Below are 23,134 nucleotides of genomic sequence, written 5' to 3'. Positions count from 1 at the left end.
CTAAATTCAAGGGAGAATATCAAGGCATGAAAATATTTCTGTAATGTGGCTTAAGAGACATGTAGAAAACATAGTGCAGTTCTCTCACACCAGTTGAACTTCTTTTTCATTTGAAATGACCTTAAAAGGCTTGTATTTTTTACTTTTGAGACACCTTTAATTGTTCTGTATTTTCAGAATTGTAAACAGGAGCAGTCCCTGCTTTTCACCTCATTTGTTCTTGGAAATCACACTAGGGTATAGATTGTATTTTTTCTCACATGTTATAATGAGAAGATTCACAGCTGTGAATAATAGCACATTATCAAAGAAAAAGTATAACTGTAAAACCCCATAGGCAATTTAAAAAGAAAAATTAGGTCCACATCAAAACCAGAAACCATTGCCATCTTATAAACTAGGAAGCTGAGACACAGGCCATCAGACATCCTATACTTTCATTCATAGACCTAAGGGGCATAGAAAGGAAATTACCAGAATACTATGTTGTTTTTAATCCAGCTTCTTTTGAGAGTTACACAAAATTTGTGCTATAAATTGAATTCTCCGAACCATTCTCTGCAAGTCACTTAGTTGATTGTGTGTGTGTGTGTGCGCGTGTGCATGTGTGTGCACACATGCGCGCGCAGTTCTTTGCCATTTTATTATGTGCGGGTCCATGTAACCACTGCTACAATCAAGATACAGAAGTATTACAACACCTTAAAGAGCTCCCTCAGCTACCTCTTTATAGCACACCCATCCTCTTTCCTCCCCTCAACAATCCCTGACTCCTGACAACCACTAATCTATTCTCCATCTCATCTATTTCAAGTAGAATTTCATTTTGATTTATTTATAGTTATTGGAGACTATCTCTTTGTGTAGATATTTAGGTATGACATTATATAGACATAACTTAGTTTTGCTTGTGCTGACATTACCAGTTTCAGTGAGGGAAAAAACCTTGTAGTCGATTTTTTTTTTTTTTTTTTTTTTTTTTGCTGCGTTGGGTCTTCGTTGCTATGCGCGCGCTTTCTCTAGTTGCAGCGAGTGGGGGCTACTCTTCATTGCAGTGCATGGGCTTCTCATTGCAGTGGCTTCTCTTGTTGTGGAGCACGGGCTCTAGGCATGAGGCCTTCAGTAGTTGTGGCACATGGGCTCAGTAGTTGTGGCTCGCGGGCTCTAGAGCGCAGGCTTAGTAGCTGTGGTGCATGGGCTTAGTTGTTCTGTGGCATGTGGGATCTTCCCGGACCAGGGCTTGAACCTGTGTCCCCTGCCCTGGCAGGCGGATTCTTGACCAGGGAAGTCCCCCTTTTAGTAGATTTGTAATGGTGATTTTTTTTTCCAACAACAGCTTCAACTTCCTTTTGTTTTATTGACATATATGTTTTACAATAATGAAAAGAGGATATGATCAAAAGCAATATCTTTTGTATATTTTTATTTCAGGAAAATCCTGAATTTGATTTACATTTTGAAAAAATATATAAATGGGTTGCCAGCAGCACTGCTGAAAAGAATGCATTTATTTCATGCATTTGGAAACTGAACCAGCGATATCTCCGGAAGAAAATTGATTTTGTCAATGTTAGCTCACAGCTTTTGGAAGGTAAAGTTAAATAAAAACGTATATGTAAAATCAGGTATATCTGTAAGTGAATATATAATTTGGCATTACTCAAAGTATTTAAAACTCTGAATTATCTTTTTTGTAAAGGAATTTTAAGATAATTTTTCTTATTGCAGAAGTGATGCTTGTTCATTATAGAAAACTGATTCATTAAATTAAATGAAAATCACTTATAAACTTAATCCTCGGAGATAACTATGCATTTCTATGCATACTGAAATGCTTTTTTTTAAATAAAGAAATCTATGTTGCTACCTAACATGCCTTTTCATATAATGTTTCATGAACATTTTCCATGTTATTAAACACTTACCCCGACATTATTTTTAATGGCACCATAGTATTCCATTGTATTGGATATACTATAATTTTTTAACCACTTCAAAAAATTTTTCCAATCTTTGCTTATCTTAAACAGCTCTGAGATGAATATCCTTGTAGCTGTATTTTTGTGTAGAGTGTAGGTGTAGTGTTTAAGAAACAACTCTGGAGTCAGACTGCCTGGGTTCAAATACTGGCTTTGTCACTTACTATAGCTGTGTGACCTTGGGTTACTCTGTTTCAGTTTCTCGTATGTCAGAAACAGAGATAATAATAGTATCGACTCCATAGGATTGTTTTAAGGATTAAATTAATATATGAACATGATGAGAACAATGCCAGATATATAGTAAGAACTCAATTATATATTAACAATTATTATTCTATTATCAGGATAAAGTCTTAAGACGTGAGCTTAATTAGGGTATTTTAGATCAGTATGTCTTCAGGAATATTACTAGGGATTATTTTGTGTTATAAGACAAAAACTCTACTGTTAATTGTTGAAAACATACAATGAGGTCTTTTTCTTTTAAAATATCTTTTATGAAGACATACACATTGTGAGAAGATGGGTTCTGTGTGCCTTGGGGATGCAATTTGTGTTGTATTCTTTATCTCAAAGAAAGCAATTGAAGTAACAGCAGGTGGACAGAGTTGTTGCCCCTTTATTGAGGAAAAAAAAAGTAGATTTGTTCTAAATTATATATTAGAAAGAAAACTTAGATTTGTCCTAAGTTGTATATTAGCATTTCAAAATAGAAGCTTCTGTTCTGTCAAGTGAAACATCTGAAATTGCCAATATTCAACCAGTTTGACCTATAAAAATGGCAGTTTCAGATGCTTCAGACTATTCCTTGACTTAGTCACTTGCCTCTGTCCCTTCTCCATTTTGTTTTACTTAATTCCTTTGCTGTTTGGTCATCTATCTTTCTCTCCCTAACTGTAGTATTCTTGTCCATCACTTATTAATTAGTGAGGCCATTACTGGTTTCAGGCTTGATGCTTGGAACTGGCAGAGGCAAGTCACATCTCTCAGGCCACATGCTTCTCCCTACAGTGGGGCTGGCCTTGTGTTGGAGCCCTCAGGGTTGCCATCTCGCCAACATTAGCCTCCAGTGTCTTGGTTGAGTGTGTTGAGGGAATAACCTTTAAGAAATTTATGGTAATTTTCCATGCTTTGAATAGTGGCTTAATTTGTTCTGAGTAGCTTTCTTTTTTTTTTTTAACCATTTCAGGGTTGAACATTCTGATCATTGAATGATTCATAAGCTTTCTGTTCTGTTTTTGAATATGATGTGTTTCCAGATGTTACTTATTGCCTGAGATGTATTTTAAACCAATATATTTCATTCAGTCAACAATATGGGCAAACATTCTGATCATTGAATGATTCATAAGCTTTCTGTTCTGTTTTTGAATATGATGTGTTTCCAGATGTTACTTATTGCCTGAGATGTATTTTAAACCAATATATTTCATTCAGTCAACAATATGGGCAAGTACATACCTACCTGTATTTACCTCATTAAGCAATATTACCAAAATCAATGAGAAGAGTATTGCTGTTTTTTGAGAATGAGGTGACTAGCTTTAAAAAAAGACAAGACATTTAATTTTTCAGGGCCTTAAATGAAGGTGTAGACATTTTTATTTTTATAAATATTACCTAATTGAGATCAATTTTAAGAATACTGAGATCCTTAAGGAGCTCATTTTGAAAATCACTTTCTATAAATTAGTAACTGTTGCTTTGGTTTAATGGAGTTCATATAGTAGCTTTATTAATGTCCATAAACTTGTTTAATGTTTTACTGGACTTTAAAATCATGACCACTAACTCCCATTTTTTAAAAAAAAGTCTCTAAGCTTTGGGTTATGTTAGAAAACAAATGAGAAATTATCAACATCTCCTTTTAAGAGCTAAGTAATCATTCAAGTAAGTAAGACTGTTCATTGGGAATGTTAGCAGTAGCAGCTTTAGTAGTTTTTATTGGTGACAATTGAATGTTCGTGCTAATAAATGGGGCTTCTTAGTACAATAAGGTTCTTAAAACAGGACCTTGTTAGCAGTTGAAGTAGAGTGAAGTTTTTGTTTGGGCTTTTCTTTTTCATTCTTGCAGCCAGATTTTTTTTTAAAATCTTTGACTTGACTCCTTAAAAGCCAGCTTGAACTGATAATCGTGTGTGTTTTTTTAAACTGCTTCCATCTTGTCCTTTCTAACAATGTTTTATGACTAATCCATTGTGAGGGAGTGTCTGGGTAAAGGTTTGGGCCTTGAGTGAAAATAACTAGACTAAACGCATGAGTCACAACTGACCTATAAGCAATCCCCAGGAAGTGATCTGTTTCCCAGTTTTCTCCTCCAAGGACTCGGCAGTACTGTTTCATAAACGACTAAGAGAAAATAGAAAGATAAATGTATTTTTAGTCACTGTCAGAAAATGAATTAAAAAAATGAACACTGGAAATTTAGCTTCTTGTGGATATTTCCAGTTTGTAGTTGTATTTGACATTGTCTTTTAAGCTTTAATGTAGCATGAAGTTCGAATGAAATATGGGTAGTATTTTTAAAATTTAAACCTGTGTACGTTTCTAGCCAGCTAATATTCTTTGCTTACTTTCCTCTGCTTTTTTCATACCTTTTTACTCTCCAGAACTGCCTAAAGTTACAGAAGGTGCGTAACACCTTTTCTTCTTATTCTATTCCATAGATTTTTATTACTTGACGTTGTTATGTACTGTTGGTTGCATACTTTATGAAATTGTGTGCAGGGAAAAGTATATTACTACAAAATCCATATGGTAATAAAAATCGATGATAGTATTCATTATTGACTTCCAAAGGGCTGTTTTATGGAAGAGAAAATACTTCTGAAGCAGTTATGATCATTTAAAATATTTGTTTATTTTTAAATATTTACTTGGGCAAGGAGCTGTACAGAATGGTTTAGGCATTCCCTGCCCCCTAGTGGCTAAGAAGCTGTCACACATGACAGTTTAACATTTCCACAGTGACTGTTTCAAAGGACTAGGAGCTCGGTGATGCTACTGTAAGGAACTTATATTTATATACTGTAATCTGTAATTGCCTGTACCAAAAGTTTACCCCCTCCTTTTTTTTCTGGGACATTATCTAAATCGGCCTAATTGCCATTCTTAAGAGTAAACCGTTTGTTACTTTGAATTAGGTGTTTTTTATTCTAGGACAAATGAACATATGTCACACTGAATGCAAATATTCATTTTCATATAAAATAATGAATATTTCAAACATCCAGTGTTTGTGATTTTAACATGTCACATGAGTTGATGAAAATCAATGACTTTGTTTCGAGGTTTATTTAGGGGTAAAAATTATTTTTTTCATTTTACCTCTCTTAACCTCAAGATTTATATAAATCCCACTTGCTGAGTGTATTCTCTCAAAAAACTGAACTGAGACATTTACCCAGAAAGCATCTCAGATTTGACCTCATGGTCTTTTGTTTTGAAGCGGGAAAACAGTTTAAATTTTTGTAATTTCACTCAGCCGTGTAGTTGTTGCTCTTCTTACTACAGTATACAGTTACTGAGAAAGTTTCTATTAGCTGATCTTTAGAAATTTTATTAACACGTGAAAAAATTTTAAAGAAAGAAATGGAAAATTCAGTTAATATTTTCAGTGCCCAAAATAAATTGTGAATTGTAGATGCATTTTTAAAATTTCAATTGAAAGTTATTTGGAGGAAAAAAACATAACAAAGATAACAGAAGAAAATGTTACCTGGGAAAAAAAGGGAAGCGAATTATTTTTCATGTGTCCTGAACTCATAATCATTGTTTTGTTAGAGCGACAGTCACTTCAGGTAGGGGGAAAGGTTAGTCTTGCACACATGCTTTGTTTCTGGTTTTGTATTTGTTTTATAGTTTATGTTTTGGGAAACTGTGACTAAAGCCTATTTTAACACAAGTCAATGAATTAGACTGCATGCTTTTGTTATAATAATTATGTTAACACATGCAGTTCTTCATAATAGTAAGGGTTTTTTTCATACATTTTGAATCATTTTTTCCTATTTTTCAGCCACTAAATGTGACCTGTGCTTATAACTGACCTTACATATAAGTACAGTGCTATTGTCCGTCCTACTTTTTTTTTACTACTTTATTTCTAATTTTTACCCTCTTTAAGAATCTGTACCAAGTGGAGAAAATCAGAGTGTGACAGGAGGCGATGAAGAAGCAGTGGATGAATACCAAGAGTTAAATGCAAGAGAAGAGCAGGATATTGAGATAATGATGGAAGGCTGTGAGTATGCAATTTCAAATGCCGAGGCCTTTGCAGAAAGGTTGTCCAGAGAGCTGCAGGTGCTAGATGGGGTAAGCCTTTCTTGTAATCTATGATTAGTGATGTGTGTGTAGTGAATTGAGGAGACTGGTGATGTTCATATTTTACTGCCTGAGCACTTAAGCCTGGGTAGTGTGATTATTGCTGTCTTTCTCTATAAGTGCATTACCAGCTGCCATCAGTCTTTCGCTAACAGTCCAAGCTTACAAATCTATAAAACCCTCTGGAAGTAAAGCCTAAAAGAGACTTCAAGATGTTAAAGTAGAAATTGTCCTGGGTCAGTTCAAGCCCATCTCTGCTGCTTGATGTCAGTGGGTCTGAGCCCTGCTGCCTTTACAGTTGGGCTGCACCTACAATTGAGTTATTATGAATAGTGTATAAAATAACACATGTGAAATTATAGCATCAACTGTACAATGATACTCTTTTAATTCCTTGTCCAAATTTTTTCCTCATATTGTGTTATCTGCCTTCTTAATGTGGCTTAGTGATTTGTATTATCTTTTCTAGTTAATATTGCATCTGTGTTGCAAGTCATCATATTACTTTGCAGTTTAATTTTGGATTTGAAAGCTTCCATATTTCAGGCAATTCAGAATCAATAGTCAGAATCATTTAGAAAACATTAATAAAGGGATGGTGGTTTGTTACTGCTTTGCCTCGAAAAAAAAGTAGTCGCAAATGAAAGAGAAAAGAAAGAATACCATAGAAGGAGCTATCTTATGGCAACAGGCTCTTCCACATCCTGTTAGTAGAAATCATACAACAGTTATAAATTAGTTCCATGAATTCTTCAAAGGCTGGCATACTACTGCTACCCTCTTGACTAAGGTATTAACGTAGATGATTCTGCTTTTGTTTAGGGTTTTATGTAAATATTACAGAGTATAGAAAATTTTTATAGCTAATAGAGTTGGAAGAAGTATCAGAGATGACATAGTGTAATGCCACTTAATTTATAGAAATGAGAATATACCATTACTGATGATACATCGTGGGGCAGAGCCCTACTTGTTCAGTCTGCAGAAATATGCAATACTGAGGTATGGTCCCTAACCTTGATATAAGGGAAAGTGTACTTTCCTGAAATACTGTGTAAAAAAGTGGAATGTAAACACAAAATGATAAATTAGATGTTTAAATGTGTATGTCAACCTTTGTTACTCTGCTGTCAAAGAGATTTATCAATATTTCATTTTTATACCTCTTTTACACATTTGAAGAATACAAAGTATTACTTATCTTTTTAACTTTGTAGGCCAACATCCAGTCAATCATGGCCTCCGAAAAGCAAGTAAACATCCTAATGAACTTGCTGGATGAGGCTCTAAAGGAGGTGGATCAGATTGAATTGAAACTGAGCAGTTATGAGGAAATGCTCCAAAGTGTAAAAGAACAAATGGATCAGATCTCTGAGAGCAACCACCTGATTCATCTTAGTAACACTAATAATGTAAAACTCCTATCAGAGATAGAGTTCCTTGTGGTAAGCATGATTATAAATTACCAACAACAATAAAAACTAATGATAATATGTAAAACCCATTTGTAAACATTTTCTAATTTCCTTGGGAGAGCAAGATTTAAAAATACTGAAATTCCAAAGAGCTAGTAATAGGATTGAGTAGCATCTTACCTGTAAATTTCCTGAAGAGTACATGTACAAACGGTGTATTTATATATATTCCAGAACCACATGGACTTGGCCAAAGGTCATATAAAGGCCCTTCAGGAAGGAGATCTTGCTTCCTCCAGGGGCATCGAGGCCTGTACCAATGCCGCGGATGCCCTTCTGCAGTGCATGAATGTGGCTCTTCGACCAGGTATGACAACAAAATCTGCCCAAGAACCTGAGACTAAGCCTGTGACTTAGTATAAAGCTTTTGACAAGAAGTGCATGGGGCAAGTGGTTTAGGGTTACATTCTTAGCTATTAAAACAAATTTCACTTATTATCAAACATAATTCATATTAGCACTAAGAAATTTTTCATTTCAGTTCCTTCTGATTGACCATCAATGACTGGTTAACACCAGGATTTTTCTTCAGTACTGTCTATAGAACCTGGCACAAAGTAGATGACATAAGGTTTTGCTATGCCAGCAGTTCCAAAACTTGAGTTTGCATTAGAATCACCTAGAGCAGGGGTCCCAAACCTCCGGGGCTGCGACTGGTACTGGTCCGCGGCCTGTTAGGAACTGGGCCGCGCAGCAGGAGGTGAGCGGCGGACGAGTGAGCGAAGCTTCATCTGCCGCTCCCCATCGCTCGCATTCCGCCTGAACCATCCCCACCACCACCATCTGTGGAGAAATTGTCTTCCACGAAACTGGTCCCTGGTGCCAAAAAGGTTGGGGACCACTGACCTAGAAGGCTTACGAAAATACAGATTGCCAGGTGCCACCTCCAGAATCAGTAGGTCTGGGCTGAGACCTTGGAATCCATATTTCTAACAGTTCCCAGATGATGCTGAGGCAGGACCACACTGTGAGAACCACTGTGCTATACTATTTTTTTCCCTTTACCTTTCTTTTACAAAGCATACGAATAAACCAGTAAAACTTTGGATTCTTCAAAACTGAAATATGGATACTGTTATAAAGGTATTCATTAAACATCGAGGAACTCTTTTTACGCATTAAATAAGTCAAAAAATGTTATGATTTCAGGCCATGACATGCTTCTGGCAGTCAAGCAGCAACAGCAGCGTTTCAGTGATTTGCGAGAGCATTTTGCCCGGAGACTAGCCAGTCACCTCAACAATGTTTTTGTTCAACAGGTAATTTTATTTTATTATTAATACCGGCATGTTCCTGTAACCTGTTTATATATATATTAACTTAAAAATAATATATATTAGCTTAAAATTAAATTCCCAGAAAAAATTTTAGTGTGTTTAATTGGGATCACAGTATATTCCTGCACACATTTCTTTGATTTTAATATTTTTAAATTTTAATATTTGTAAATACATCTACGAGCAGACATGCGCATATTTGCTCGTAGATGTATTTGGGGCCTCAGTGGCCTCCTTAGGAAGACAGTCTAGTTCCTTTTAGCTAAAATTCCCTGAGTTTTAAATAACTATGCTTACATGTTGCATATACCATTTAGACATTCTTATTTATAAAAATAAGTCCAAACCTGTTAACATGTTTACTGTTTGGCTTGTTTTATTTTTTAGTATTTTGAATACTGAGAACTAGGACTTGATTCCATGTTTGAAGTGTTTCATTGGCTTCATGTACTTACATATATGAGAAAAATGACTAAGTCAGTTGTAAATTCCAGTTGATTTAATCTTATATAAACCCTTTGCATTTTTATATGGAAAGGGATATTATAATTAAGGTTGTGGCAATGATAATAATGCTAATAATATTATTAAGGGTACCTTAGAGGGATTTGAATAGAAGGCATTTTAATATCTGGGCATTTTAATAAATTAGGTTTCATATATTTTTCATCTCCTTTATTTTAATAGGGTTATTGGGCAAAAAAAAAATTGAGGGAAACTCTGTTCATCAAGAAATGCTGTCTGAAATACTAGATTCTTATTTTGTTTTCACTTTGTAGTATTCTAAAACAATTGTATTTACTATATTTTATTTCTGATTAGTTTACTCAGGCCCTCCTTCAACTCTATAACAGGTCCTACTTTCTTTCGGTGCCTGTGAGTACATCAACTTTGGCTCCAGCTTCTTTGATTCTTTTCTTTTTTCTGTAAAGTTTACTAAGCTTAACAGCAGCAGAATCTTTATAGATTATAATTTACTGATTTAAGCTACCTGTTAACCATATTTATAGCAGTTTTTTAATGTCCCATAACAAAAAGTTTATTTAGGCCAAAAAAGCATTTAATCTCAGTCTGCTTGCCTTTCTTCCTGTCATTCTATCAGTCACTCACTTTCTCCTTCATATATTTAGAAATCATTTGCCAAGTGATTAGAGATGCATACCAGACATTTACGTGGAATAGATGAGAGGCTGATTCTGCCCTCAAGTCACTCACAGTCTAGAGAAGGGAGATATAATAGACTGATGGACTGAGGGGGGGTATATGTTATGATAGTGGTACTGTGGGAGCATAAAGGAAGGCCATCTAACTAAGCATGCAAGGGGGAAATTGGGGAAGACTCTCTTAACATTTTACTTGACGTGAAAAGCATCAAGAAAAAAGTAAACCTAGAAATCATGTAGGAAATACTAATGCACATTTTACTTACACTATTATTTCAATAATATCTATTTCTACACAGTTCCCTAGTTTTTAAAAATAATCCTGTTGACAGTGATACAGGCCACACTTGTAGATGGTACTGAAAATACTAGTCAGTAAACGATAATCCTTTCTGCACCCTTAATTGTTTGTTGTAACATGCTACTGTTTATGATTTTGCTTCCTTGCCTTATAAACTAATGGCTTTGTTTAAAGTGAATGCTTCCGAGTTCTGAAAATCTAATATGTATTGTTACATGTGAGTAATGCATGTTGAAAACCAGAATGTTGCAACAACCTAGAATGTGCTGAAGAAGGTGGAGGACAATGTCCCAAGTATAGAAAAGAGATTTTCTGTGTGTTAAATTTAATGCATTGTGTCACCTAGCAAAAGAGTTGGGAAACATGGGTATTTCTATTCCTGGTTGTGGGACACACTAGCTGGGAAAATTTGATTACCATATTATGGTTTATCTCTTTGTCAGTCACCAGATTTTTATTGCATGCCTGTTTTGTACTCAGTGTCATCCATATATAAGAATAAGAAATGACTCCCACCCTCAAGATGCTTGTGAGGAGGTGTTAAAAGTAATGTACTTAAAGCTCTACAGCAGTGTATACAGAGTACCTTGGAGACATTGAAGGTTCAGTTCCAGACCACCACAATAAAATGAATATCTCAATAAAGCAAGTCACACAAATTTTTTTGTTTCCCAGTGCATGTAAAATTTATGTTTACACTATATTGTAGCCTATTAAGTGTACAATAGCATTATGTCTAACAAAATGTACACACCTTAATTTAAAAAATACTTTATTTCTAAAAATTGCTAACCATCATCTGAGCCTTCAATGAGTCATAATATTTTTGCTGGTGGGGGGTCTTTCCTCGATGTTGATGGCACTGAGGGATCAAGGTGGTGGTTGCTGAAGAGTGGGGTGGCTATGGCAATTTTAAAAAATAAGACAATGAAGTTTGCTATAATGATTGACTTCTCCATTCTCAAACAATTTCTCTGGGGCATGCAATGCTGGTGATAGCATTTTACCCACAGTAGAACTTCTTTCAAAACTGGAGTCAGTCCTGTCAAATCCTGCCACTGTTTTATCAACTAAGTTTATGTAATAGCCTAAATCCTTTGTTGTCATTTCAATAGTCTTCACAGCATCTTCACCAGGAGTAGATTCCATCTCAAGAAACCACTTTCTTTGCTCAGCCATAAGAAGCAACTCCTCATCCGTTAAAATCCATTAAGTGAGATTATAGCAATTCAGTCACATCTTCAGGCTCCACTTCTAATTCTAGTTCTCTTGCTATTTCTACCACATCTGTAGTTACTTCCTCAACTGAAGTCTTGAACCCCTCAAAGTCATTCATGAGGGTTGGAATCAGCTTCTTCCAAAACTCCTGTTAATGTTGATATTTTGATCTCTTCTCATGAATCACGAATGTTCTTAATGGCATCTAGAGTGGTGAATCCTTACCAACAGGTTTTCAGTGGTCTTTACCCAGGTCTATCAGAGGAATCACTATATCTATGGCAGCTGTGGCCTTACAAAATGTTATTTCTTAAATAGTAAGACTTAAGGGGCTTCCTTGGTGGTGCAGTGGTTGAGAGTCCGCCTGCTGATGCAGGGGACACGGGTTCGTGCCCCGGTCCGGGGAGATCCCACATGCCGCAGAGTGGCTAGACCCGTGAGCCGTGGCCGCTGAGCCTGCGCGTCCGGAGCCTGTGTTCCGCAACGGGAGAGGCCACAACAGTGAGAGGCCCGCGTACCGCAAAAAAAAAAAAAATGTGGCACAGAGACATGGAGTGAGTCAATGCTCTTAGAAAAATGGCGCCAGTACACTTGCTTGACACAGCGTTGCCATAAACCTTCAATTTGTAAAACATGCAATTTCTGCAAAGCGCAGTAAAAGCACAATAAAATGAGATACGCTTGTATATTAAATTGCTAATTGTATAGCCACATATACATAATATTCATATGTATAAGTGCTAAAGAGGTTTAATCAAAAGTGAGTTTACTGAGGATTTAAATAGTCAGATATGGCATCACAGATTAAGACAAGTCTTGAACAGAGTTCTTGCAATGCAATTTATAGCAAATGTATAGGTATAATATTATAACTACTGTACAGAAGAATCTGGTGGAAATAATCTAATGACCACAACATAACAGCGATTTAAGAGCACTGATTTCTGGTCTTTTTAAAATTCACACATCAATAAAATTAAATTTGGAGACTGACCAAGTCACCAATTTATTTTACCAAGTAAAAACCTTAAAAAAGAAATATCTCCATCTGCTTTCACTATCGTTTTATTTCTAAAATGACATTTGGTACTAAAAGAAAAGGAAGAACATAATTTCAGACTTTCTAAATTAATACATTTACCTTTATGAGAAACTGGCTCCCATCCTTTTCTTGTTTTCTTATTGCTGCGGGCCAGTGAGAACATCTTCATATTTGGGAATCACTGATTCAGAGCATACTCTCTGTGATGCAACTTTCACAGTAATACGTCCACATAGCTATATTTTAATGAAACTTGAAATGTGTTTTTAATATTCACTTCTTACTGTAATATAAGAGTAATATTTTTAACAATTGGCAGATTTTTTTGGCTCTTTTAGATCTTTTTACATACTCAGCTTCCATTGAAATGATAGACTCTTACCCATAACTTACACGTTTACTAGGGAGTCATGTATCTAGAAATATATTCATCTGGGGGAATCAGACCAGTTACACTAATTAGGATTCTGATATTGGAAGCAGGCAATCAAATTAAGGCTAATAAAATTGAGGAAATATTTGCAGAAGGGATATGTCATTGTAAAAAATTTTTTGGTTTTTTGAAAGATTTGTCTTGAAAGGATAACTGTTCTCTGCCCCTTTTCCCCCTTTGGTTCTACAGAGACCTCATGATTCTGTGCTCCACTTCTAGCAACATGATAAGACCAATTATGCACTGAGCTAAAAGTACAGCCAGGAAAAAACTGAAGTTGTGGGAGGTTTTGCTATATGCTTAAATTTGGAAATTTTTCTTTCAACATATATTTACAGAAACATCATATAGCAAAATAAAACCTGTGTAATAAATCAACAATATTCAGTTCATGCCACAAAAATTATTTCCTTAAGCACATTTCACAATCTTCTAAACATAGGTTGATGTGGTTAAAAACTTAGAAAGGACTGTGATTACTTAAGATCGGTTTTCATGTTTGTTGAAACTTTGCTCATATTTTCTTTTTCCTTTAAGAAAATAAAAATAAACATGCCATAACATAGAGTTCCCAAATCTTGAAAATTTGCTCAGTATTTAACATGAATGTGTCATTTCTGTTAGAAGGTCAGTAAAGCATAGTGGTTAAGAGTATGGATGCTGGAGCCAAGTTTCCTGGATTCCAAATCCTGATTCTGCTGCCTGGGTGACCTTGGGCAAGTGAACCTCTTTGTGCCATCTTAGTTGCCCTATCAAATGAATGGGGGTAATAAAAATACCTACTTCATAGGGTTGGTATGAGGATTAATGTGTTGTTATATGGTCAGCACTTAGAACAGTGCTTGGTTTTAGTAAAGTGTTCAAAATTAGCTAATTTTATTATAAATTCTAGGTATATGTATATATATTATATATACATTACATATTATATTAATATATATTATATATTATAATAATACATGTTATTATAGTATAATAATATATATTATATATACATACACACTAATGAAAATTTATAATTCACTAAGTTCTTAGAAAACGTATTTGTTTTAGCTTAATTTGGAAAAAATCTAGTATATTATTTTAAAATTATGTTAATAATAGGGTTTTGCTGTTTTTTAAATGAGGAGAAAAGTAGTCTGCAGAGTTATTATAAGGATTAGAATTTATATATATAAAGAACCTAGCATGGTATTGTTATTGTTACTAATTTACTTATTTATAATAAGAAACTTTAAACAATGTCTTAATTTTAAAAATATATAAAGAATAAAATTCTTAGCACATTTGAGTTCTAGATGTGATCGTTTTCTATTTTTTTTTTAATTTCTTTATTTTTTTTGGCCGCGTCGGGTCTTAGTTGTGGCATGTGAGGTCTTTGTTGAGGCATGCGGGCTCTTCATTGTGGCACACAGGCTTCTCTGTAGTTGTGGCGTGCGGGTTTTCTCTCTCTAGTTGTGGCTCACGGGCTCCAGCGCACATGGGCTCTGTAGTTGTGGCGTGCAGGCTCTGTAGTTTGTGGCACATGGGCTCTCTTGTTGAGGCGGACAAGCTCAGTAGTTGCGGCACACTGGCTTAGTTGCCCAGCGGCGTGTGGGATCTTAGTTTCCCTACCAGGGATTGAACCCCTGTCCCCTGCATTGGAAGGTGGATTCTTTACCATTGGACCACGGGGGAAGTCCCTCTATATTATTGATTGAACTAAACAATTTAAGTATTTGATTTTCCTGTTTCCTATAGGTATTTTGGAACCATTTTCTCTAAAATCTTTCTGTTAACACTAATAACATTTAATCTATCTTAATAGTAATAGTTTGAAGGTAATGATGTTCTTTATATCAGTGAATTTTCAAATGATGGTGATCTTTAAAATGCTGTTGCAAAAGAAAGCTTTGAATAGTAATATATGTGAAAGATCTTTGTAAACTGTAAAATCCTCTATAAATGTTAACTCTTCCATTTTGCAGGAGAAGTGAAGGTTTTTAATTGAAGAGCTTTTCTGACATTAAATTAAATAATATAACTTAACATGTAATGGTCTGAGTACACAGTTGTAGAAGAACATAAACAATGATTTTGAGTCTTAAGTCATTGAGAAAAATTAATGAGGAAGATTGGGATAATGAAAAGATATCTAATATTGTTATTAATAAAGACAGAATGTTTGAAAAACATTTATAAGCTATAACAGTTTTGTCAAATGTTCTTTGCTTTTAGTCAGTGTAACTAGTTAAGACAATTTGGAGACCTTAGCAGACTTAAAACTATAATATCTATTTATGCTTAGTGTCTAATATCTGTGATTTAATGGAATCCCAGTCATCCTTCTGATGTGGCCATTAGAAAACATTTCTGTAATGTAATGTTTGTATTGACCTTTGGCAATTTTTGAGTCTGGTTAAAATGATTTTGTTTGACATGTTTTTAAAAGAAAACAGAAGTGAGACTCAGATGACTAAGGTTCAGATTCTAGCTTTCCTCCTGTGTGACCTGTGCAAATCACTTAACTCTTTGAGTTTCAATTTGTTCTTCAATTTTTCTATTGGATCAGATGATCTACTAGTTCCATATACTCTAAAACAAAAGTCAGAAAGCATTATCTGTCTCAGGCTGTTTGAAAACTTATTAATTTATATAAGTCATGTCAAGGATGAAAAACAAAATCATATATTTATTTGCTTAACAGATCATTGGGAAAATTAAAATTACATTATTATTAGGGATTATCCTGGAAAGCCCAGGTTATAGTCATCTGTAGTCCTTCCTAGTTCCGAAATTCTATATCCTATATATTTTCATTTGTTGCTTTAAATATTGTAGACTCCAATGGAAATACCATAGATGTAGACAATTTGTTCTGAATGACTTCCTTATTTGCTGTGTTTCTTAATACTGTTTGTATCATGATATTTATTTGCTTAGTAAATTGTAAAATGATATGGGAGAGGCAAGCTTGATTAAAACATTCATTCTCAACTCCTTTAGAAGATAAAACAAGTAGTTGATTTATCAGAGAACCACTCTTGTGTGTTTATGACTGTTCAATGGTGGTGGTGTTCAGTTCACATACACAGGATGATAAAAGAAGCCAAGTAAGTACTCAGTTCTTATTTTTCTATGTGCTGTTGGTTTTGCTTGGCCATATTTGATCACTGTTTAGAATTTTTAGTTACAACAATGTTTCTTTATACTGTCTATGATATTTATTTACTTACTTACTCATTCTAGGGCCATGATCAGAGTTCAACTCTTGCTCAGCACTCTGTTGAACTGACTTTACCTAATCATCATCCATTTCATAGAGACTTGCTCCGATATGCCAAGCTGATGGAGTGGCTAAAGAGTACCGATTATGGAAAATATGAGGGACTAACAAAGGTATGGATTTGATGCCAGTTACTGAGTATAGAGCATAATCTTTTAGAATCAAGAGGCCATGTGTTCAGTTCCCCAGGTGACATTTGAAATACTATTGTATATTCTTGGCAAAGTAGGAAATAATTGAATTTCTAAGTGCTCATTAGCCAGGGAGAACATTTATTTTATTTACTTGGGTGGAGAAGAGCTAGATTTTGAACTTCCAATATAATGTAGTTTTAGGCCATGCTGTAGCCTGAAGCATCATTCAGTTTAGTTAAATGCTATAATTATTTCCTGAGTTTCTTTATATACAATATAGAAACTAGGGAGTATGAAGATGCTGTGAGACATTTGCCCTCTAAGAATCTGTAATCTGTTCTTTTAAGCAAGTGCAGTGTGCCTCTTAAGCAAACATTCCACTCTTCTAGGCACACAGAAACATGGTATTTCTATTCCTGGTTGTGGGACAACTGGGAAGAGCAATTATAATTAAAACAATCAGCGAAAAATTAAGTGCTAAACTGGAAATGAGTTTAAATATGTGGCAGTTTAGAGAAGGGAAATCCATGAACGGAAGCCACGGGGGAAAACTTAATGGAAAACATTGGACTTGAATTGACTTTTAAGTAATGAGTGGAATTAAATTAGCCAGAAATAAGAGGAAGGGCATTCCAGGGATGAGGAGCAAGATGTGCAGACAAAAGTGGGAAAATATGCCCTTTTCCCAGGACTGTAAGAAAGCAAGCCTGATTAAAGCAGAAATTCCGTATTCTGGAAGAGTGAGAAGTTAGGTTAAAGAATCTGAGCCTTGAGACCTAACAGCATTCTTCACACATGGGAAAAGCCTAGATGGGGGAAACTAATTTAGAACTTAATGTAATAACTGAAATGAAATGAAATCTTGAACCAGAAAGATGATAATAGGAATAGAGAATATAAACAAAAAGAGAGAGAATCCAAAGACAAGGGACGGGATGATGCCAAACTTGCTAGACTTGGAGATTAGAAGAACAGTGGTATATACCACTGACTAAATATCAGCAAGTGGACAAGATAAGAGTCATTCATATATTCATTAAGCAAATGAATTGAGCACCTGTTATGTGCTAACACTGTGGTAAGCTCTAGAGATGCAGCACTGAAGGAAGTAGGTGAACACTTGCCTGTTCAGAGTGCATATGCCGGTGGAGAAGGACTGACACAAAGGTCAGTTGTATAGCCTGTTGGAAGGTACTGCTGAGGACTCTAGAGAAAATAAAGCAGGGAATGCCAGGACGTCAGAAATGTTTGCAGTTTCAAAAAGGATGGTCAGAGAAGGTGTCATGAGAAGGTGACATTTGAGCACAGATTTTAAAAACAAGGAGGGGTGAGCAGCGGGAGTTTCTAGGGAAAGCTTTCCCGGCACAGTGCAAGTGCCCCAAGGCAAGAGCAGCCTGGAGCACTTGAGGAGCGCGAGGAGGCCAGTGTAGTTGGAGCACAGCGAGCCAGGTTCAGGATAAGAAGGGCAGGTGGGAGAGGTAAGGTGGGTGTGGCAGGGCAGATCTGGAAGAGACTGTGCACCATTGTAAGAATTTGGCTTTTACTTTGAGGGAGATGGGGGAGTGGTGTTGGTGGGCTTTGAGTAGTGGAATGACACGATCTGACTTAGATACATGGCCATCGTAGCAGGAACCCATGGGTTCAGTACTCTACTGTTGTGTGTTGTTTTGTTTTGTTTTGATTCAGCAGAATTCTGATTTGTAGATAGCTTAAAGAAAAATATTTGCATTACTGGAATCTTTGCCTTTTGAAGTTGTAAGAGGATTAATATTTTGGATAATTAAACATGGTTACATCTCCTTAAGAGTTTTGTGCCAACAAGTGCTTTGTCCCCTAGTGAGTATTCAAATGAGTAAAATACTCAGTAAGCTTTTTTGCCTAATTGTGTTCTCAGTGAGTATTATTGCCCTATCTTTATATATAATGTATTTATGAATGTAATTTAAAGTGAAGAAACATGACGATAGCCAATCTAGCACTGAATTATGGAATCATTTTCTGCTCACAGAATATTTTTAACTGACAATATTAATGTGATTTTTTAAATGAAATTGACTTATTTCCCAGGAATATTACTTGATCCTGTGTTCTGAACTTTTGACAGACCATGTATTTTATGCCTCATAATCTAATTTGGTAGCTGAAGTGTTTTCCTAAACAGGATTTTATTAAAAAGAAAGAAGGAAGAAAGGAATGAAAGAAGGAAACAGACTAAACCAGTGTTTCTTTAGTAAGAAATAATTAAATCCAGGTACTATTTGCACTTGGTTGGGTGTACACACCTCACACTTTCTGGCAGGACCAGGAAATGCCTGTTTTAAATTCTTGAGGGATAAGAATCACTAGACCCTGCCCCAACTCTACTTATGGCTGAATCTAAGCAAAGCCCTGATTTTTGGTATACATAATTAGAGCTTAAGGAAAATAGAAGTGCCTTGGTCATGTAATGAGCCCTGCTGTCAGAGTCCTTCCTCCAATGGTGGCTCTGGGTTATGCATGTAGGGCAATTCATAATGGAGATGGTCCATCCATGCTTAGGTAGGAAATGAGCTTTCCTCTCCTAATTAGCCCCCTGAGGTTGGCAGTCAGTCTTGAAGATTGCTCAGACATCTTCTCTTAACCTCAGTTTTACATTTGTGGAATTTTCTTTTTGTGTAAAGAGAAAGTTATCTGTAAGGCTCTACAGTCAGCACAAAATAAAGTTGAAAACACTACCTGAAATAACAGTATTTATACTCATAATAGTTAAATTTTAAGTAAGGTGCTGTATACAAGGTGCTAAGAAGAATACGTACTCACAGTGAGAGATATCTGTCAGAATTTGGTAAATGAATGAACTGAGAGTCACACCCGTCTGTGGACTTTCCTACCAGTGAATTCTGTTGAGGACCTGGGGGAAGCTATTCAGTCATTTGAATTGCTTTGAAAACGAAGATGATTTTCAGTAGTCTGCTCAAATCACTGTTTTCAAAATACCAAAATAGCTGTTTTGAAACTGTTTAAATTGCTTGGGTCATAATTTGCTCTTTAAACAATTGGGGTATTGGAATGCAGTCTGTAATATTGAGTGATTTGAGTAGATACCACTAATGAAGATTTTATGAATTGTAAGAAGCTAATTTCCCATTTGTCGGTCCTTTTCAATGATTTGCAGTGATCAATATTTTTATGAGAATTTAAACTTGAAAAAATGAGATGCTGAAAATGTGAAACAGCCCAATGAAATAGGAATAATTTTAGGGTATATTTTAATTTATATTTCCGTTTAAAGTTACACAAAGATCACAGGAAAGAATTTCCTGTTTGACTAATTTTCTTACAGAGACTGTGTGAGAATGTATATGGCCTACAGATAGACAAAAGCAGGATCTATATTATGTTTTATCCAAAAATTGTTTTATAAGGATATATCTAAAAAATATCTAAAAAAAATCAGTGGTGGACTATGAATCAGTATACAAATATTTAAATAATGTATACCTTTGAAAGGTGCATCTGATGTTTAAAGCAAAGTAAACCTGCTATAAAACTGGGTATGTTAATTTGAAATAATAAAGGAAGTTGAAGTGTAGATTCCATAATAAATTTAAAAGAATAGCTAGGTACAACAGTTTTTCTGCTGTAGATTTATTTAAATTTAGTGAAACTCTACATATGGCATTTAACATAGGACTTGGAAAAATACATGGTCTCCCACTGTTGAAGACTCTTTCGTAAGGGTATAAGATGTTTTTATGTGATGATAAGCAAATATGATGAAGAAATGAGTTTTCATGTTAAATAATAATTTTTTTATTTGAACTAGAATAAATTAAATTTGCTTTTTTAAAAATAAATTATTTAATTATGAAAACTGTAAGATGTATTAATTAAATTCTTGTTGAAAGTAACCTATTTGGGGGTAATGTAATACCCCATGCTGGCAAGGTATGGTAAAACTCTGTACTCCTTCATTGCCATTGACACTGTCTATTGGTATAATTGTTTTTAAAGCAACATGGCAGTATGGAGGAAGAGTTATAAAGATTCCCTTATTCTTTGGCACTGTAATTCCACCCTTAGGAAATGATTCCAAGGAAACAATTCATTAGAGATGAAAAGCTTATTGTAACATTGTCTATCATAGCAAAACATTGAAACCACTTAAGTGGCCTGTGTTAGGAGATTGGTTTACTAAATTGTGGCACATCAACAAAGCGTGATACTGTGCAGTCATTAGAGTGTGAGACTGGAGAAACATAATTGCTGTAACCCAAATACCCTATACAGTATGATTGCAATTATATTTAAAGTATGTGAAAGGTAATACGTAAAAATGAAAATGTAAGTGTGGTTATGTTCAACTTAATATTTTTGTAAATTCTTAATGTTATGTGTTTAACTTTTTTAAAGGACAGAAAATAGCCTTCTTTTTATATCCTATGAAATGCATCAAAATTTTAAGAGCACATGTAAAGAAAAAAACGTAGGGACACCAAGTGGGGAAAGCTGGGATGTGGGGGGGTGGGGGGTTGATGAATTGGGAGATCAGGATTGACATATATACGCTAATATGTATTACTAAGAACCTGCTGTATTAAAAAAAATAAAATAAAATTCAAAAAAAAATTTTAAGACCACAAAATTCAGAACAAGCACAAAGGACTTGGTGGTGGTGGGGGCGGTGGAAAATGGAAATTGTTACGTTTGTTTTATTAATAAGAAGTACGTGTTACTTTTCTTTTTAAGAATTACATGGATTATTTATCACGACTCTATGAGAGAGAAATTAAAGATTTCTTTGAAGTTGCAAAGATCAAGATGACTGGCACAACTAAAGAAAGCAAGAAGTTTGGTAAGCTTAGGCACCTCAGTCCCTTGTTTTCTATTCTATTAAAAATGGTTTTATTTTTATTTATGACAAATAATTCTGAGACTTTTTAGGCAAGGTGGAAGGAGATACAGTAGAATTAATGAAAGAGTAAATCTAATGCATTGGTTTAATTTATAGGTATTTCATAGAAAAAATATTTATGTCTGTAAATACGTTTTTTTACTAATTAAAATTCTGCAGTATGTGAATCTGACAGCAATTGTGTATTCATGCTATGTTTAAAAGTACAATTAGCCTCATATCCGCAGCTGTGCAACCCATAGATATGGAGGACCACCTATGGGACTTGAGCATCCATGGATTTTGATATCCACGACGGGTGCTGGAACCAATCCTGCACAGTAACCGAGGGATAACTGTGTATATTCATAGGAGAAGCAGTTGACCAGAAAACGAAGTGCAGTCTGGTAGAGAAAAGAACTAAACTAAGAGACACATATTGAAAGTTCAGTTTCTGATTTCCTAAAAGACCTTTCATAACAGTTGGAGGCAAGTCTGTGATCTCTTAAGTCATTGCTCTCCACAGGGAAGTGAAAGTGATTCCTGGCTTCTTACTTCTCACTGGCTATTTTGAATCAAAAAGAAGGTTTTAAGTGTTTTCTCCCCTGCCAAGGGGCTATAAAAATGTCACCAAAATTTCTCCTGTAATTATACATTATTTTTCCAAAGAGATATTTTTGAAACAAGTTGGTTTTTGTTGCTTCTAAATATGTTAAAACAATCAAAAATATGATTTAAAAGGATAACCAGTGAAAGTATCAAGTTGCGAGGAAGTGATTTGCCGAGGCCACATTCTGCTCTTGCATGTACCCATCTCTGGACTTCCTTTTGGATGGAGTTCTGTGCCTACTCAAGTCAAAACCTGGCCTTAAATGGCTACAGTGTGTACTCAGTGTGTCTGCATAGCTCCCCTTTAGAACCATGAGTTTAGCATTTGCTTGTTGAAAGGAGCCTATGCCCTAAGCAACTTCCGTAATCAGGAGATAGGATTGAAATTGATAGCTCATCTTTCCATTCTTTTCTTTAAGACAAAGAAGACTACCTTTAGTGGGTAATTATTTCGTGTGAATCACACTGATTTGTGGTTGGTTTTTTTTTTGCGGTATGCGGGCCTCTCACTGCTGTGGCCTCTCCTGTTGTGGAGCACAGGCTCCGGATGCGCAGGCTCAGCGGCCATGGCTCACGGGCCTAGCCACTCCACGGCATGTGGATCTTCCCAGACTGGGGAACGAACCCATGTCCCCTGCATCGGCAGGCGGACTCTCAACCACTGCGCCACCAGGGAAGCCCTGTGGTTGTTGTTTTTTAAATCCAACACTAATATATTGATGATACTAGTCCAGATTTTTTAAATGGTTTGAATCTGTGTACAAATGCATTGATTACACTTGGTGAAGACACTGATAAGAATCTTGGGACAATAGGCTTTTGGAAACAGAAATGCTAACTCATCCTAAAGGTTAATTGTTCTTAAAAAGCAGTGTGTTTATATCCTTGTTAATGTTTCACCATGGGTATGTTATACTTTTTTTTTTTAGTAAATGACATATTAATACAGTTACATGTTTAATGTTTTCATTTAGTATATTTGTCACCACTTGTTAGTGAACCATTTTATTTTGAGAGAACTCTTCTACAGTGAAAACTG

The 23,134-nt window shown here is 35.3% G+C and overlaps 1 protein-coding gene across 5 annotated transcripts in view; it reads left to right on the top strand.

Moving 5' to 3' along the window:
• EXOC1 (exocyst complex component 1) overlaps nucleotides 1-23,134 on the top strand; it is a 60,864-nt gene that overhangs the window by 14,045 nt on the left and 23,685 nt on the right. For 2 of the 5 annotated variants that reach the window (XM_060012492.1, XM_060012490.1), the window contains exons 4-10: nucleotides 1,432-1,591; nucleotides 6,109-6,296; nucleotides 7,523-7,750; nucleotides 7,955-8,087; nucleotides 8,930-9,039; nucleotides 16,443-16,592; nucleotides 21,342-21,447. In XM_060012492.1, coding sequence (XP_059868475.1) covers nucleotides 1,432-1,591; nucleotides 6,109-6,296; nucleotides 7,523-7,750; nucleotides 7,955-8,087; nucleotides 8,930-9,039; nucleotides 16,443-16,592; nucleotides 21,342-21,447 — 1,075 coding nt within the window. Of the gene's footprint in view, nucleotides 1-1,431; nucleotides 1,592-4,591; nucleotides 4,613-6,108; nucleotides 6,297-7,522; nucleotides 7,751-7,954; nucleotides 8,088-8,929; nucleotides 9,040-16,199; nucleotides 16,307-16,442; nucleotides 16,593-21,341; nucleotides 21,448-23,134 lie in introns of all 5 variants that reach the window. The other 3 variants (XM_060012487.1, XM_060012488.1, XM_060012489.1) reach the window with 3 other exon arrangements.

Source organism: Delphinus delphis, chromosome 5 (assembly GCF_949987515.2).
Source record: "Delphinus delphis chromosome 5, mDelDel1.2, whole genome shotgun sequence".
NCBI lineage: Eukaryota > Metazoa > Chordata > Mammalia > Artiodactyla > Delphinidae > Delphinus > Delphinus delphis.
This window is presented reverse-complemented; position numbering and strand designations above follow the sequence as displayed.